The 17,876-nt window shown below is 33.9% G+C and overlaps 1 protein-coding gene across 1 annotated transcript in view; it reads right to left on the reverse strand.

Annotated features, from left to right (window-relative positions):
- TBC1D32 (TBC1 domain family member 32) overlaps positions 1-17,876 on the reverse strand; it is a 178,045-nt gene that overhangs the window by 145,838 nt on the left and 14,331 nt on the right. The window contains exons 4-10 of the mRNA XM_028509899.2: positions 10,811-10,988; positions 10,105-10,173; positions 8,105-8,230; positions 4,199-4,277; positions 3,965-4,068; positions 3,808-3,869; positions 3,073-3,217 (exon numbers count right to left, since the gene is read on the reverse strand). Coding sequence (XP_028365700.1) covers positions 3,073-3,217; positions 3,808-3,869; positions 3,965-4,068; positions 4,199-4,277; positions 8,105-8,230; positions 10,105-10,173; positions 10,811-10,988 — 763 coding nt within the window. The remainder of the gene's footprint in view (positions 1-3,072; positions 3,218-3,807; positions 3,870-3,964; positions 4,069-4,198; positions 4,278-8,104; positions 8,231-10,104; positions 10,174-10,810; positions 10,989-17,876) is intronic.

The following is a 17,876-nucleotide window of genomic DNA, read 5'->3' on the forward strand; positions in this document are numbered from 1 at the left end:
AAAAACTGTGGATTTACTGACTGAGCAATAGAAAAACATTCTATCTCTCAACTGTGACCAGTCTCCATACTAAACTATTTTAAAACTACTATCAAAAAAATCGAACTACCAGTGTGTGACAGAGCCTAACGATGAATACCAATGTGGGTATGGGGGTGGAAATCACAACCCTTGCACCACGGAGGATACTGTACTGTCTACATATGCCAAAAATAGACAATGGGGAAATGCTCTGAAGGGTCAGTATCATAATCATGCTCTGACAATCATATTTTTTAAAGGATTCTAAGTACCAGCAATCTTTCATTCTCTCCTTAGAGTTAAATATAGATGTGATTAAAACATGATTCTTAGCCATTGGACAAAGCAAGGGGAAAATACATGTAAATATTACTTAACTCAATTTATATTACATATCATTGGTGTTCAGTGTAGTTTCTTCATTTTACTTGAGAATAAAAATTAGTAAACAGAATACTATTCAGTAAAATCTATCAGAATTCTGGGGGATTAGAATTTAACTATGGAGTTTTAGTTGATTGAGGGTTAATCAAATCCTGTATGTTTTAACTTTCACAGCTTAAAATGTTTTCAAAATCATTAATAACTTTCAGGTTTATAAGAGAAATATGTTGACCTACAACTAAATTAGTAAGCATGTTCTGAAAAAAAAAACTTCATAGTACATCCTTCGGACCACAGTAACCAAGTTATAGCTCTCAGGCCAAATTCAGCTGCCATGTGATTTGGTAAATAAAGTTTTATTGGAACACAGTCACACCCATTCATTTACATATTATCTATGGATGTTTGGGGCCAATACAGAGAGTTGAGTAGTTGCAACACAGACAGTACAGCTTACAGAGCTAAAAATATTTACTATCTAACTCTTTATATAAGGTAACTACTGCCTAAGAGGGTGTAGGAGAATTTGACGAATTTTCATCAATACTAGAACACACCTGGAGAGCTGATTTTCAGTAATTTTCCATTGGTTATTTCCTGTGATTTTTCTTTTTCTCTTAAGAATCAAGTACTGACCATATAAATGTTAAGTGAAAAAAATTATAAACAGTAAAACATTATTTTTGTTACAAAAACCTAAACATGTAAATTTAAAAGTATATATAGTAAATAACTATATATATCAAAATCTTAATAGTTGTTAACCTTGTGTTATAAACTTAGATCAATTTTATTTTATTTGTGGTTTTACATATTTTGCATATTTTCTACAATAATGTTGTAATTTGAAAAAATTAAGGAAAAGGCCAGACTCATGTGAGAAACAAAAGGTTCAAGTTAACTGAATTGAGCAAATATTCATCAACACATAGTAGATAAGCTAGGTAAGGGCTAAGCACTAGACAGAACTGTGTTTTTGGTTAATTGAGCATTACTATACAGTTTAGATAACACAAGACAAAAAAAAAGTCATGATCTAGATAATGTCCAAATTATGCTAAGCAATAAATGAATGTATTGCTGCTTTGCATGGCCAAGTCATGGGCCTGGCCCCTCTCTTCCCCACAAATACACAATGCTCAGCAGACAGGCTGAAAGGAACAAAGACATGAGAACATGAGCCAACACCAATGCAACTGCTGCCAGGCATGGGCTACTTGTATTCAATAGCCGATGAGGGAGGAAACTGTGTAAGGATCTCTTTACTCCAATATTAATTTTGGTTTGAGGACAGTGATGGGGTCTGTAGGAAATCACCAGCATTCAGGCATTAAACACATTTCTCAAGCTGCAGGTTCAGGAAAAGGCTAGTCAAGGAATATTTTTGGAGATATCACATAAGCCAGAGAAAAATGCTCATTGAACCCATACTTTTACCATACCTGCTTTAAAAATTTGAAGTTTTTCAACTAAAGATGACAAGTTATGGCTAGGTCATTCAGCTTAATAGATTCAAATGAATTATAATTTATAACCCTATTTTGGTTCAGTGGCTTACTAGATAAACAATCCTGAACAAGTCATTTAACTTCTCTATGCTTCAGTTGCTGTATCTGTTAAATGGAATAATAATACCACCTATCTCATACACTGTTATAAAAATTAAAGAACCTGAACAAACACTTGTCCAAGGAGGACATACAGAGGGCTGAGAGACATATGAAAAGATGCTCAACATCACTAGCCATTGGTAAGATGCAAATTAAAACTACAATGAGCTACTACACAGGTCAGAATGTTCATCATAATCAAATTAACAAACAGTAAGTGCTGGCATGGTTGTGGAAAAAAGGGAACTGTAGTACACTGTTGGTTGGAATGCAGACTGGTACAGCCACTGTGGAAAACAGTATGGAATTTCCTCAGAAAACTAAAGATGAAACTGCCCTTTGACCTAGCAATTCCATTGCTGGGACTATACCCCAAGAATCCTGAAATGCTAATTCAAAAGAACCTATGCACCCCAATGTTCATAACAGCACAATTTATAATAGCCAAATGCTGGAAGTAACCTTAAGTACCCATCAGTAAATGAGTGGATCCCAAAACTGTGGTACACTTCCACAATAGAATTCTATGCAGCAGAAAGAAAGAATGAGCTCCTACCCTTTGCGACAGCATGGATGGAACTGGAGAGCATTATGCTAAGTGAAATAAGTCAGGCAGTGAAAGACAAATACCGTATGATCTCACCTATAAGTGGAACCTAATCAACAAAACAAACGAGCAAGCAAAATATAACCAGAGACACTGAAATTAAGAACAAACTGACAGTAACCTGAGGGGGGGATGGGAGGGGATAATGGGGAGAAAAGGGAGAAGGGTCATGAAGGAACAACTATAAATGACACATGGACAAAGCCAAAGCGGGGGTAGGATCAAGGGTGGGAGGTGGGTATGGCTGGAGTAGTGGAGAGTAGTAGGGGAAAAATGGAGACAACTCTATCTGAACAACAAAAATTTTAAAAAAACACGAATCACAAAAAAACAGTTAACACATATAAAAGAGATTGTAAGTCAGTACATAGCAAACACTCAAACATCATCTGTTCCTTGAAATACACCCATGTACTGAAAAGTATAAAAACTTATTTTATTTTTTCTTACCATCCACTTTTTGAACCACACAGCCTTGGTATCAACCAATACAAGAAAGTAGATGGGATGCAAAACCTTTTGTGAGACAAGATGACTTTGATCATGTTTAAGTGATAATAAGGACAAAGTACTCTCCACAATTTCTTCCATATACCTTAAAGTTTGGGAAAGAAAAAAACAAATGCTAAATACACTTACACATATATATGCATACACACACACACACACCTAAACATATTTATATGTATAACTGGTGATACATTTTTATTCATGAAATGATAGTGTTAAGTAACCTTTAGAAACTACTTTTTTATATTTCAGTAAATGGCTTTTCTGCTTTAAAAACTTATCTTCTTTCTATTTTAACACTGGCTTTTCAAATTTAACTTTCCTTTTTAGACTCACAGTTGCTCTTAGAGCCTTATTAAAAATTTTAGAATTAAAAGGAAAAAATTTAAAGAACACTTAAGAAACTTATACAAAGTAGTAAAGACCCATAATGAAAGAATTAGAAGTTACAACACCCTCTTTTTACCTTATGGTGATAAATAAATGATATAAAATGATACCTGCATAGAGCCATTCAAAAGGCTAAGTACAAAACATGAAAAGCTAAAAAATAGCTTTATTAATCCCTTCCTAGTCACATAAATCAATTAAGACACTCTCCATTCTTTCTGTTCAGAATGTATGTGGGACAGTAACACTTCTACATTTTATGTTGGCATCAGTTAGAGGACTCACTTCTCAGGGTGGCGGATCCAGAAAGATGGAGCCTCCTTTTGATATTCATTTAGAAGACGAACCTAGAAAGCAGTATGTAACAGTTCTCAAAAAATTAGAATTCTTAAATATGCAGCTACTTAAATAAAAATAAAAGCATATCAGAGTAAATGAATACCTTTTTAAGTAAGCGGATCACATTGGGACTAGTTATATCTATGCCAGCTGAAATAGGAGGAATGTGATTTTCTCTAGAAAGAAAGTATATCTCCAAATATTTAGCTGAAAGTAAAAAAATATATACTAGTATACCATTCAGTTACAGTGCTTTCTGACAAAAAAGAAGTTGTTTCTGATCTATTTTCCTTAAATACAAATTAAAGGAAAAAATTTAAATGACTAACAAACATACCTATGCTTGTATAAATTTCCTTTGTCAGATGTAATGGTGAAAGGGTGAATGTCTGTGCATAGAATTTTAAAATCCGGTCCTATGGAAATAAAACAAAAGATTTGCATCAAAAATTCTTACAAAAAATAGAATAGAGATGAATCACTTTTCATGTAGTACAAAAACTTAGAAAATAAATCATTCAGAAACTTGTGTAGGATGTATATGGGCAAGTAACTTTTGAGAAAGAAGCCAAAAACACAGAATGGAACAACGAAAAAAGTCTCTCCAATAAAATTAGAAAGCCACATGCAAAAGAATTAAAATAGACTATAGTTTGTCCCCATGTACAAAATTGAATTCAAAATGGATCAAAGACCTAAATATAAGATCTGAAACAATAAATGACATAAAGGAAAATATAGATACTAAACTTATGGACCTTGCTTGGAGAAAATGTTTTATAAATTTGACCCGAAAAGCTAGGGGAGTGAAGACAAAAATAAATGAACCGGGACTGTATCAAACTAAAAAATACTCTGCACAGCAAAAGAAACCAACAACAAAACAAAAAGGCAACAAATTTAATGGGAGATGACATTTGCAAAGAACAACTCCAACAAAAGGTTGCAAATATCCAAAATATATAAAGAATTTATACAACTCAACATCAAACAAACAATCCAACTTAAAAAAAAATTGGCAGAGGACCTGAACAGACACTTCTCCCAAGAAAACATACAAATGGTCAACAGGTATATGAAAAAACATTCAACTTCACTAGCTGTTTGGGAAACACAAGTAAAACTGCAATGAGATGCCACCTCACATCTGTTAGAATGGCTACTATCAATAAGACAGGTAGTAACAAGTGCTGGAGAGGTTTTGGAGAAAAAGAACCCTCATTCACTGCAGATGGGAATGTAAACTGGTACAGCCACTATGGAAAACAGTATGGCATTCCTCAAAAATTAAGAATAGACTTACTAAATGACCCAATAACACCTCTTCTGGGTATGTACCTGAAAAAATTGGAAACATTTCTTCACAAAGATATATGTCCCCCTATATTCACTGCAGCATTATTCACAGTGCCCAAGACATAGAAACGACCAGTGTCCTTCAATAGAGGATTGGATCAAGAAGAAAGAGATGTAGTACATATACACAGTGGAACACTACTCAGCCACAAGGAAAGATGAAATACTGCCATTTGCAACAACACGGATGGACTTTAAGAGTTATTATGCTAAGCAAAATAAGTCAATCAGAAAAAGCTAAGAACCATATGATTTCACTCATATGTAGGATATAAAACAGAAACTCGTAGACACAGAAAACAGTAGAGTGGCTACCAGAGGGAAGGGGTGGGGAAGTGAAAGGGGTAAAGGGAGCTAAATACTGTGGGTGGTGAGCCCAACGATGCAGTATACAGATCATATACCACAGAAAAATACACTTGAAACCTATATGATCATGTTAACCAGGATCACCCCAATAAATGTAATAATAATAATGATAAACTTGTATAAAAATGTTCCTATTTTAAAAAGGGCACATTCTTGTGCTGGCTGGCAAAACGTAAAACTGACTAAAACTAATAGTAAATGTAAGACAGCAGTATATTGTTGTAAAATCTGGTAACAGATACAGACATGATGAGGTTCGACAGAGGAGGGTACAGTGTATGGTGTCAAGGAAACAGAGTAGGGTTACTAACCATAAAAAAAAAAAAATAGCACTCCTTCCTGAGTCCAATACATGGCCTTTCATTCAACTGCTTACATAGGTAGTCTCAGTATATATATAGGACTCTAATAATCTTGCCTACTCACAAGAAAAAGCATTATGTAATAATATATCTTCAGAATATTATTAAAACTTAAAGTCAAAACTGTCACTAGGTAAATGAATTAAATAACAGATATAGTTAGAACAGTACCTGGCACTAGTAGGTACTTAAAAATGATAGCTATTACTATCACTTTCAAAGTACCAACTTTAATATTGAGATGAGACTAATCCTAATAGTGAAGTTCAACTATTGAGACAAAAATTTGCCTCAAATGTTCTATTTGAGGAAAAAAAACTAGTAACTTTACCTATACCAAATATTAGAATAAAACACTAACAAAAGATGTTTACGCAAATGACTAAAATATTTTCTAATAACTCCAAGAGATTCCTGCTTAACACATAATATTAAATTATTTGGAAAGTCTATTTTTATAGTTGCAGCAATTGATCAGTATCTGTCACACTTTTCAAACACTACAGGCTTCAATCAGTTACACCTTAAGAGTCCTTTAGAGTAGGAAATGAAGAAACAGAATTAAACTCAAATCGAATTTGGATCAAGCATAAATTCAAAATGAAAAAATACCATGCCTTGTTTTCTACTTCAAAATGATTGGCTCTATTACCATTTCCCCTCTTCAACAACTTCTTCCAATTTTTTTAAATTAATGATTGACACTGGCTCTTGCTATGCAATAATTTATAATGACTAATAAATAAAGCCACTTATACTGACCCATTAGGATCTTTACTATATAAAGTTGTCACACAATTATTTTAAATAATTAAAGGAAACCTATCTGACTACTATTGATAATTAAAGGAAACCTATCTGTTGTTAAGTAAAAGAAAAACACAGAGAAATTCACAACTATATTTGCTGTTAGCCTTGAAATGTTAAAGGTGAACCTAAAATATGATTTTCCCCCTTGAAGTTCTTGAGTCATTGAGTTTGTTTTTTTAGTTTTTGTTTTTGTTTACAGAAGTCTGCATCACCCTCTGGTGTTAGTAAGGTCGAACTGCATGCAGGTATTAGGTAATTAAACAGCTTTTTCCCCCTTATAAAAATAACAAGCCACTTCCATTTACTAATATATCTTCACTGATGGAAGAGTTTTTAAACACACAAATGCGTTGAGTTTTTTGTAACTGTTTACTATCTTCTCTGCTAGAATGTAAGCCCTATGAAGGTAGACCTCTGTCTTGTAGTGTGTGCCTAGCACCTAAACTAGAATGATGCACTCCTTAGGTATTCGATAAATATTTATTCAACAGTTAAATCTATTTAACTCTGTACTAATGCCGCAAAAATCTATAAAAACACTATATAAATTATAAAGCAAAATTTTTCTTCACTGACATATCAATTATGAAGAAAAACTCTCTAAAAAGGTCTAATCTGTATTTAAATATGATGCTAGGATACAGTCAAGATTTTTTAAAATTTACATTACAGATATTAGCCAAGAATTATTGCATTTTTTAACCATCTTACCTTTAGTTATACAGGAAGTATCCCTGACAAATCATATAAAAATCATTTTTTACAATCACTTATCTCTATGGATTCATAATTTTATAATTTAGGAAATTTTCTATATTTGCATTATCATTCTCCTCAATTATCTTCTAACTCTTAGCTTTACACTTTTCAAACTTATTTTTTAAGTAGTTAAGAAATCTCTAAATAAACACCTAAATGCATAATGATAATTCTTATGCATCCTTTAGAATAAATTCTAATTAATCATTTTAGTTCAAATTTTAATATATCATGAATTCTTTAAAAAAAAACAATTTAAAAGGTTTTAAAAGTAGTTTTCTTAATTAAAAACAATGGCATATGCTTGGCTATCCCTTTGCAAGATAAAACAAAATGCACAAAAACAAAATGCACAAGGTAACACGGTCCACTATAATTTGTCAGTGAAGTGTGATACTGACCATACAATACTTTGAATCAAATCATGAAATAGTAAGTTAATTCCTTTTAAAAAATCTCCACAATTCAAAAGGTGGAACTGAAATTTTACCAATGTTTGAGCTACTATTAAAGAAAACTATCATATTCCATTTGCTTCTAGTAGGGAAAACAGATTATTTTTAATACTTCTAGAAGGGTTTCCTTACACTAAACACAGGATCGGGATCTGAAAGAGACATTGTCAGTTTCTCACAGAGAGTGGTCCAGTTTTCACAGGTCAGTACATCCGATGGCGGTGCTGAACACAACGTATGCAAGGCTTCATATCTCACCTGGAGTTTTCAAAAAGATTTTTATTAATATGTAGCTGCTAGATAGAATAAGACCACTTCTCCAAACTTTAACAAACATTGAAAGGCAGAATCTAGATAATGGTTTTAAAGAGGCCATTGAAGAGATACAGATGCTATTGTATAAAATAATTTTTTTATTAAATATATTAGAGTAACATTGGTTAATAGGATCATGTAGGTTGCAAATGTGCATTTCTATAATACTAGACCTGTTAAAAGAACTCATTTTTAAAACTGTTCTTAAACAGAGGAAAAAATAGGTTATTTTATGTAAAGCAAAAATAAAAATACTAAGTGTATTAGACATGTGACCTAGACTCTCCTAAGCAGGCGAAGAGAAAGCTGAATCACCAGGGCACAGTTGTCCCACAGCCTGTCCTATAGGCCTTCTCCACTTGAGGAGGATTTCCTACAGTTTGCAGGCTGAAAGAGAGAAGCATTCCCATCCCAGGATATAGGAACAATCCTCCCAAAACATCTACACTTGTTTTTGCTGCTATACCAGACTTCCTGACCTTCTAACTACTGAGGTAGAAAAAAGTCATTCAGCAGCATGACACAAAATTGAATTTCTGTATTTTCACAGAAAGCTTACTTCTTAATCATTCTTCTCAAAATCCAATCTGAATTCACTCAAAAAAGTGTGACCCAAGGGACAGCAGTGGAGAATAGTAGCTCTCCTCCAATTACGAATGTCACAAAGTTTCTCCCCCATTCACTCTCCAACTAGTAATAACACACCAATTCCAGCCTCTTCCTCAAAACCTGTTTTTTTTTTTTTTTCCAGTTGAAATAACTAAGGCCTGGAGATTTAAAAAATAAATAGGTGAACAGTCAAAGACAAGAGCTGAGACCTCAGAAACCAGACACTTTGATTCAGGGTTGCAAACATTAGGTAAAAAAGACAGAATACAAATGTATTTTAAAAATGTCTCTGTATTGATATGAAATAACTCCTTTACTTATGATAGGGTTTGGGGGAACTTTGAAGAGTTTTTAAACAAATGTTCCTCTTAATTTTTAGGACAAAATCCCATTAAGAATTTCCTACTTGCAAACATAGAATAAGATTTCTCAACAAGTATAGATTTCTAAATAATCACTTAAACTAAAGACAAGAAGACCATTACCATATAAAATTCAAATCTCATTTCAATATCTTTTGAAATACAGTGTTTACTGTGAACTAAAAAATAAGTCAGAATATAAAATTCTGAGAGGAAAAAATCTTACTCTAATTTTTTAGAAAATCAGTGGGAGTAAATCATAACTATTCATTCATGGGGACCAAATGGCAAGATACAGACAAGAGTCTTAGTTACTACAAAATACTACATATTTTCCACTTCAGCCTAACTTTCAAATGAATGATACTTCCTAAACAGTAATTTGTACAAACTTTTAAAATATGAATAGATACAATTCAACAGCATTGCTTCTTGAAAATCATTTTTCTAATAAATGAATATTTGTCAAGGCTGCTCACATTTTCCAGAAGTAGAAAGAACATGTAATGATTTTTTTCTTCAAAGAAATCACTAAAATATTATATATAAAGCAACAGTTAAGGAACAGTTTGGGGAAAAACTGCTCATAACTTCATCCCTTCAAAACTGAAACCAGAAACTAGAAATAAAAATTTAATCCTACGAATCACAACTATTCTCTAAGGAGAGTCTCCCTTACTCGACCTTTCATTTCAAGACTTGGAAATCTAGCAGGCCTGTCAGTCCAGCACTGCCGTAATAATAAAGACAATCTTCAAGAGGAACAGCCCAGTTGCTTCTAATTATAATAGTCATTACCCACCCACACACATACATACAGACTTAACAGCTGCCCTTTAAACTTACCTCTTTTGGTTGCCCTGGATCCAACTGGTCTAAAATCAACTGCAATTTTCCTTGACAAAATTTGTAACTCTGTAATACAATTGACAGAACAGTCATTTATTTAGTACACTTTTAGCAGTACTACTATAAATGATTTTCAAATATAATTCCAAGCAAAAAAAATGCATTCGGAACAAGAGAAGGAAGTGATCTATTTCAATTTGGCAGTAAACACAGAATTTTTGTTTCCCAAGGCATTTAAATGAGCGCTGAATGTCCCAGTAGAACAGTGTACCTTCGTGCAAATGAAAACTATTATTATTCACTGAGCAACTGCAATGTGTAGAATATAAGACTCAGAAGATGTAAAGCCCAGAAATGTGAGATGAATAATACTGAAAGATAAAACAACATAAAAAAAGAAGGTACTAATAGCACCCTAGACATAACTACAATGCTGCTTGAACTTTTGTTCCTATACTTTCCTGTACTTTTCCTGAGCCCTTCTCCATGCCTCAAATATAATATTATCACTCACTGAATATATAATTCTACAAGAAGTTATTTCATGGACTAAATCTTTAATATTAGGTTATTGTATTGTTTATTTTTCTTCTGAAGCTTATAACTAGAAAGCAGAAAAATAATCTAGCTAATAAAGAATGTTTTAAAGCTAGTGTTTATTAAACACTATTTCAAGACGTAAACGCACAACTAAATAACATACCTGATTGAATGACGAATCACTGTCAGAGCAGTTGTCTGTGCAGTAACTACTGCTTTTCTCCTTTTGCATTTTTTTCTGCCTCTCCTGACTTCGCATCTCATCTTCTTCAAACTTGTTAATCATAGATTCCACCACTACCATCATGGTGTTCTTCAGGGAATGCATCATTTCTTTGTACCTTTACATTCAAAGCAGTCTCAGTAAGAGAAAGACTATTAGCACAAGTTAAAACATTCAACTAAACTACCTGTCTTTTTCCATAAAATCCCTCTAAGAACACAATTCTAAAGAGAAAAAAAAACATGTCAGTTTTTCTTAAAGAACGAATGGCACAACAGAATTCACATAACAATAATAAAAATTAATAGGGGATCCCAAAATTGTATTTTTCTAAGGTTTTTGTCATCTGGTTACAAGGACCAAGGCAGTAACATTAACAGAGTCTAAGGCAAGATATTCCAGTGGCATGGATTCTATTTATCAATAAAGTCAACTGTTAATATCATACTACCAAAACTCAGCCTATTTTACAGTATCATGTTTTATTTCTCTATCTTCCCTCTATTTCTTTCCTTCCTTATCACCAGCCAATTCTATATATCTACAGGCAGCAGTAGCCATAATTTGGACCTAAATAAGGGTTAAGCTATCAGTGGGTCATTTCAATAGAAGTTAGAGAACCCACTGTCAGGGATGATAAAAAAGGGATTCCTGAAATTAGTTGGAGTTATTTGCTGGATAACTTCTAAGATCCCCTTCAGCTCTATGAATCTAAAACTCTCAAAAACACTTATAATAAATTTCCCCATTTATTAAGTGTATTCATATTTATATTCAACTGAGATCTACAATCCCTAGAAACAGAATTTTAGAGTTAAATGAGACCATAAAATAATCTAGTCTAGCCCTTTATTTTAGAGATAAGAAATAGCCCTGGCTGATGTGGCTCAGTGGATTGAGCACCAGCCTTCAAACCAAAAGGTCACAGGTTCAATTCCCAGTCAGGTTACATGCCAGGGTTGCTGGCGAGGCCAGGTCCCCAGTAGGGGGCATGAGAGAGGCAACCACACACTGATGTTTCTTTCTCTTCCTCTAAAATAAATAAATAAGGTCTTTATATATTTATGGGAGTATATTTGGGGGTGTTTTATATTTATTTATTTATTTATGACCTGAACCACTGAACCACTGGAATATCTAAATCTCAAGTAAAGATTTAAACAAACATAGTGTGTATAGTACTAAATTTGGAGTAAAAAAACCTGAATTAGAATCCTGACTACTTTACCTACCAGCTCTGTCATCATCTGTAAGTTCTGTCTGTTTCCCTCAACTACAAATAAAATTAAAATGCAAACCTATTTCACATGGCTATAGCAAGAAATAATTGAGAATATAAGAGGTCTGTTCGGAAAGCAATCAGCCATGTAATATGAAAAATAGAGACATTTATTGAAGAAGATACAAGAAACATTATAACAGGACAATGATGCCTCATTCTGCTTCAAATTAGGTAACTGGGACCTCAGTTCTCCCAATCGCCTTAAGCTGCCCTGTTGTATTTTACTGATGGTCTGAAATCGCTTCCATTTCAAAGGTGATTTTAGTTTTGGGGCAAACCAGAAGTTACAGGGTGCCAAATCTGGGCTGTAGAGGGGCTGAGTCAACTGGGTGATTTGCTGTTTTACCATAAAACTCTGCATAAGACGTGATGCATGAGGAAGCAGGTTGTCTGATGAAGCTGCCAATCACCAGTTGCCAGTAGTGTGGCCTTTTGAATCATCTAAATAGTTTCCATAGAGGAATGTTCAAACTTAACGCAAAATCTGATGCAGACCTGTTGCTCTACTCAGTCATTTTGAATGCAACAGCCACACAGTAGGTATCTCACTCAACAGCATCCATCTACCGCCCCCACTGACTAGTACAGTGAAGTTATCATTGTTCACACATGCACATTCCAGTCCACTCTCCTTGGCTGCCAGGATACATCGATGTTGCACAAACCATTCTTATTATATGAACAATGGTTGGATTTTTTCCAGACAGACCTCATATATCTCAAAGTTCTTTATAAATATAAAGGAAATAAAAATATTTATTGTTTATCACTATAGTAATGGTAATAAATTAGGAAAATAAGCACAGAAACTTTCCTTTTTATAGTTTTGGTTATTAGGTCATGGTAACAGCATAAATCAAAGAAAGGATAGGTAAGGTAATCTCTCATAAAAGCAATAAAATCATGCTGTGAGACATGGATAGAAATAATAGACAAAAATTTTAAAGTTTCAAGATTTTAAAAGATATATGTTATGTATTATTAAATATATGTCATTTCTATTGACCAGATATATATTTGGTCAAATTATTTAATAATATATGATTTGCATAATATGTAACTATAAATAAACGTAATACATATAGCTATATATGTATAATTTTTAAAGTCCCAGAAATTATAATAAAACATGAAAATATTGAAAGAAGATGACACTAGGTTAGGAACAAAACAGGACAAGACACACACACAAGACAAGTGCCGTAGAGGTGAGGTCATCCAGGGAGGATCCAGGATTAAAGTAACTGACACAGAAAACAGGAACGAATCCTAGGACACCGATTAGACTGCCTGGTGAAGTACCTGCAGGATGACTGAGCCAGGAAGCCCCAGCTTCCTCCTCTACAAAGTCTGAGCAGCCAGAAATAGGAAACCGTAACAATGCTCTGGAAACAATTAATAGCTATCTACCAAAAGCTGTTGTCTCCTTCCACAGGAATTGAATTATAGCAGGGCATAGGACTAAACTACATTCCCCAGACTCCTTTGCAGTTAGGTATAGCCTTGTGAATAACAAAGTCCTGTCCTCTTAAAACTTACACTCTGGTGATTTAATGAGAAATACAAAAGTAAGTCTCAATGATTTACAGAGAAAAAGTAAGGGTAATTAATATCCATAGAAAATCTGTTTCATTTTAGACATGTTTACTCCAGACCTTCCTGAAACCCCTATAATAAATTCTCTGCAAGAAATATCAGCCAACTGGCCACAGAAAAAGACAGGAATGATAATTTTGAGAAGGAAACTAGAGAGCCACACCCTCAACCAAGAGTTCAGTGAGCCAGAACTCAATAGTAGCCATTACAGTTTTTAAACAGCCAAGGACAAACAGATATAGGACAGCATATGGACACCACTGAGAAGATTCCTTTATACCACAAGAAGTCAAAATAACAAAATGCTCTAAAAGGTAGTGAATAAAAAATATATCAATTAACAATAAAACTCTACATTGTATTTTTACTTATATACATGATAAGTATATAACAGATCTACAAATAAATTCATGTTCAAACCTCTATTAAAAAATAAATATCAAAATTTTAAATTAAGAAAGGAATTTGTAATTATTGGAGTAAAAATTTTATCTGTAGATGCACTGTTGCCACATTAGCCCAAGTAATTTCTAAAGAACCACAAAAAATATTGAAAAAAAATAACTCTCTGTACAACTCAAAATCTTTCATCATATTCACAAAGCAGAAGACAAGCATTCATTAAGACTTTTAAAGTCCTATACAATTTTAATATAATAATTTATAATAATTATTATTAAATAATGAATACAATTATTATTGTATTAATTTTTACATATGGATTAACTAATACACATGAAATTAAATGGCTTACCCAGAGATAAAAAGTTATTTCCTGCCCTGGCTGGCATAGCTCAGTGGATTGAGCTCGGGCTGGGAACCAAAGTGTCCCAGGTTCGATTCTCAGCCAGGGTACATTTCTGGGTTGCAGGCCATAACCCCCAGCAATGGCACATTGATGTTTGTCTCTCTCTCTCACTCTCACTCTCTCTCTCTCTCTCTCTCTCTCTCTCTCTCACCCCCCCCTCCCTTCCCTCCCTAAAAATAAATAAATAAAATCTTAAAAAAAAAAGATTTCAAAAAGTTATTTCCTAATAATCACATATAAAACTTTACTCTTTAGCATTAAAATGCTTTAATTTTCTGACTAATAAAGAATTTTAGTACTCTGTTAAAAATAAGTAATAATACTGTCAGAAATATACTAGGAATCATAATATCATCCAAAAATAGAAATAACTCCAGTTCCTGTTTTTTCTCCTAATCAAGAAATAAGAAGTATTAATTTCTATGGCTTTTACTTAATACATATTAGTGGTTTAAACTTGCTAAATTTATTAATAGCTGTACAATGTCACTTTGTTCACTAACATATTTATGTAGTAGAATCAGTTGTCCAAACAGAAGGGGGCCTGTCCAAGGTAGTAAATCAGATTTAATGTTATAAATTCCACTAGGTAATAGAAGACTGAGGTATATATTCCAAGTTTTCTAAAGCTGGAACAATGAGCTATATTCAAAGCTTCAACACCTGCCTTCACACTACACAGGAACCAATCATGATGCCCCAGCATGAAGAGAAACCAGATGCAAAAGGCATCACCTACATCCAAGACCAGGGGCCAAATTAACAAAGCAAATGGCAGTGTCCAAATCATCACCAGTGTCCACTGCAGATAAATGTGAGCAGATGACCAAGTTTTAGCCAATGGAAAGTGAGTGAATAAAGAATCTTACCCTCCACTCTCTCTTCCCGTGGCCAGCTTGAAATAGAGTTGTGTGGTAGTGTGGCTGCTTCAACCACGCAGGTGAAGGCAATACCCAAAGGCACGGGTTGGCAAAATATATCTCCTGGACATAAACTAACCTACCACCTGTTTTTGTAAAGTTTTATTGAAACACATGCATACTTATATATTGTCTGTGTCAGTTTTCCCACCTCAAAAACTTGTAAGCCTAAAATATTTATGCATGACCCTTTACAGGAAAAGCTTTCCAGCCTCTACCCTAGGATATAATGGAAATAAAATGAAAGGAACCTGGGATCCCTGGATAAACTCATTGAGCTGACCCACCTACCACCTTGCACTTGTGTACTTTCGAACTTTATAGAAGAGAGAACAAACTGCCTTCTTTGAACCACTATATTTTGGTGTCTATTTACTGTAGCTGTTTAATGTATATTCTAACCAACATACTCTTCCTCTATATTTCCACATGTAACCTTTTGCACATATCATAATACTTACCACACTGTGTTAAAACTATCTCTTTCAAGTTTCTTTTGGGTTGGCCAAAAGTTCATTTGTTTTTAAGTAAAAATAAAAGATACCATTTTTCATTTTCACCAATAACTTTATTGAACAATGTAGTCACCATTTTGTTCTATTACTTCTGCCATCTTTCAGATAACTTTATAATTCCATCTTCCCAAAACTGTTTATCTTTTTGAGTAAAGAACTGCTCCTGGTGCCTTTTGCAATCTTCTAGGGAATTAGCATTTTTTCCTTTAAGAGAATTGTGTAGAGACCGAAATAAATGGAAATCCAAAGATGCAATGCCTGGTGAATGTGGCAAATGAATTAGAACTTCCCAGCCAAGCTGTAACAGTTTTTGCCTGGTCATCACAGAAACATGTGGTCTTACGTTATCCTAAGGGAAGATTATGTGTTTTCTGTTGACTAATTCCGGATGCTTTTCATCAAGTGCTGCTTTCAGTTGGTCTAACTGGGAGCAGTACTTGTTGGAATTAATCATTTGGTTTTCTGGAAGGAGATCAAAACAGCAGTCCACCACATACACAAGATCACCTTCTTTGGATGAAGACCGGCCTTTGGTGTGGTTGCTGGTGGTTCATTTCACTTGCCCCACAATCTCATCCATTCCACATTATTGGAAAGTATCCACTTTTTATTGCCTGTCACAACTCGTTTAAAAAGGGAACATTTCATCAAGTTTAAGCCAAGAATCGCAAGCAGAAATATGGTCAAGAAGGTTTTTTTCACTTAACTTATGAGGAACCCAAACATCAAAGCAATTAACATACCAAGTTTTGTAAATGATTTTCAATACGTGAGCTAAATATTTTGAATATGCTGGCTATCTCCCACATGGTATAACAGTGATTGTTCTCAATTAATATCTCAATTTGATCGTTATCAACTAGTCTACCCAAATATCCAGTGAGAAATCACCAGCACAAAACTTTGCAAACCACTTGTGACATGTTTAGTCAGTCACAGCACCTTCTCCATACACTGCACTAATCCCTTTTTGCATTTCAGTTGTATTTTTAACATTCTTGAAATAATAAAGTATAATACATGGAAAATGTTGCTTTTTTTCCTTCTATCTTCAATATTAAAATGGCTACACAAAAATTCACCAATTTGGTGTCTTTTAAATGCATGCTGATATGACAGCTGTCACAACACAACCTAACAAAATTGTTTCTAATGAAGTTTAAGACAACTAAGTGCTACTAGAGCCATCTCAGAAAAAAACAAACGAACTTTTGGCCAACCCAGTAGTTCAGTGTAATGTCGAACTCCCAAATACACCATGACTTACTGGAGAGTGAGTCATCTTTATATTCCCAAGATCTAACACCTAAATATATAGCTGTTATTTATCAAATATGTGATGAGTATATAACTGATCAGAGAGGAGAAAAGACAAAATGATGTATTGCTAAAGTCAGAATTATGACAAATGATCAAAATCAAGAACACTGACAATATCAAATGCTGGTGAATAAGTGGAGCAACAAGAACTTACATATACTTCTGCCAAGAGAGGATACAAGAAGTCCTCGACTTGGAAAAGGGCCCTCACCCAACCATGCTGGCATTCTGATCTTGGACTTCCAGCCTCTAGAACCAACTATACCTTATACAGTCTCAATTTGATGCTACAGAGTGAATCCTAAACACAGGTTCATGGAAATGCTACGTTGTGCTAAGGAAATTGCTTCAGTCTTATGCAAGATCAGGACTTGCTATTCAACTAACAATGTTCCAGTTCCTGACAATGAATTCTACAGAGATTACATGATGTTGCTCTCTTATAGAGAGGCCTGGAAATTAGGGCCAAGAACTCAAACTTCCACATATCTGGTCGTAAAGCTCTTGAAACATATCCATTTTACATGAATGTAATTTAGTTTTTAATGCATTAGGGTGTTAAATT

This window comes from Phyllostomus discolor, chromosome 4 (genome assembly GCF_004126475.2).
Source record: "Phyllostomus discolor isolate MPI-MPIP mPhyDis1 chromosome 4, mPhyDis1.pri.v3, whole genome shotgun sequence".
NCBI classification, from domain to species: Eukaryota; Metazoa; Chordata; class Mammalia; order Chiroptera; family Phyllostomidae; genus Phyllostomus; species Phyllostomus discolor.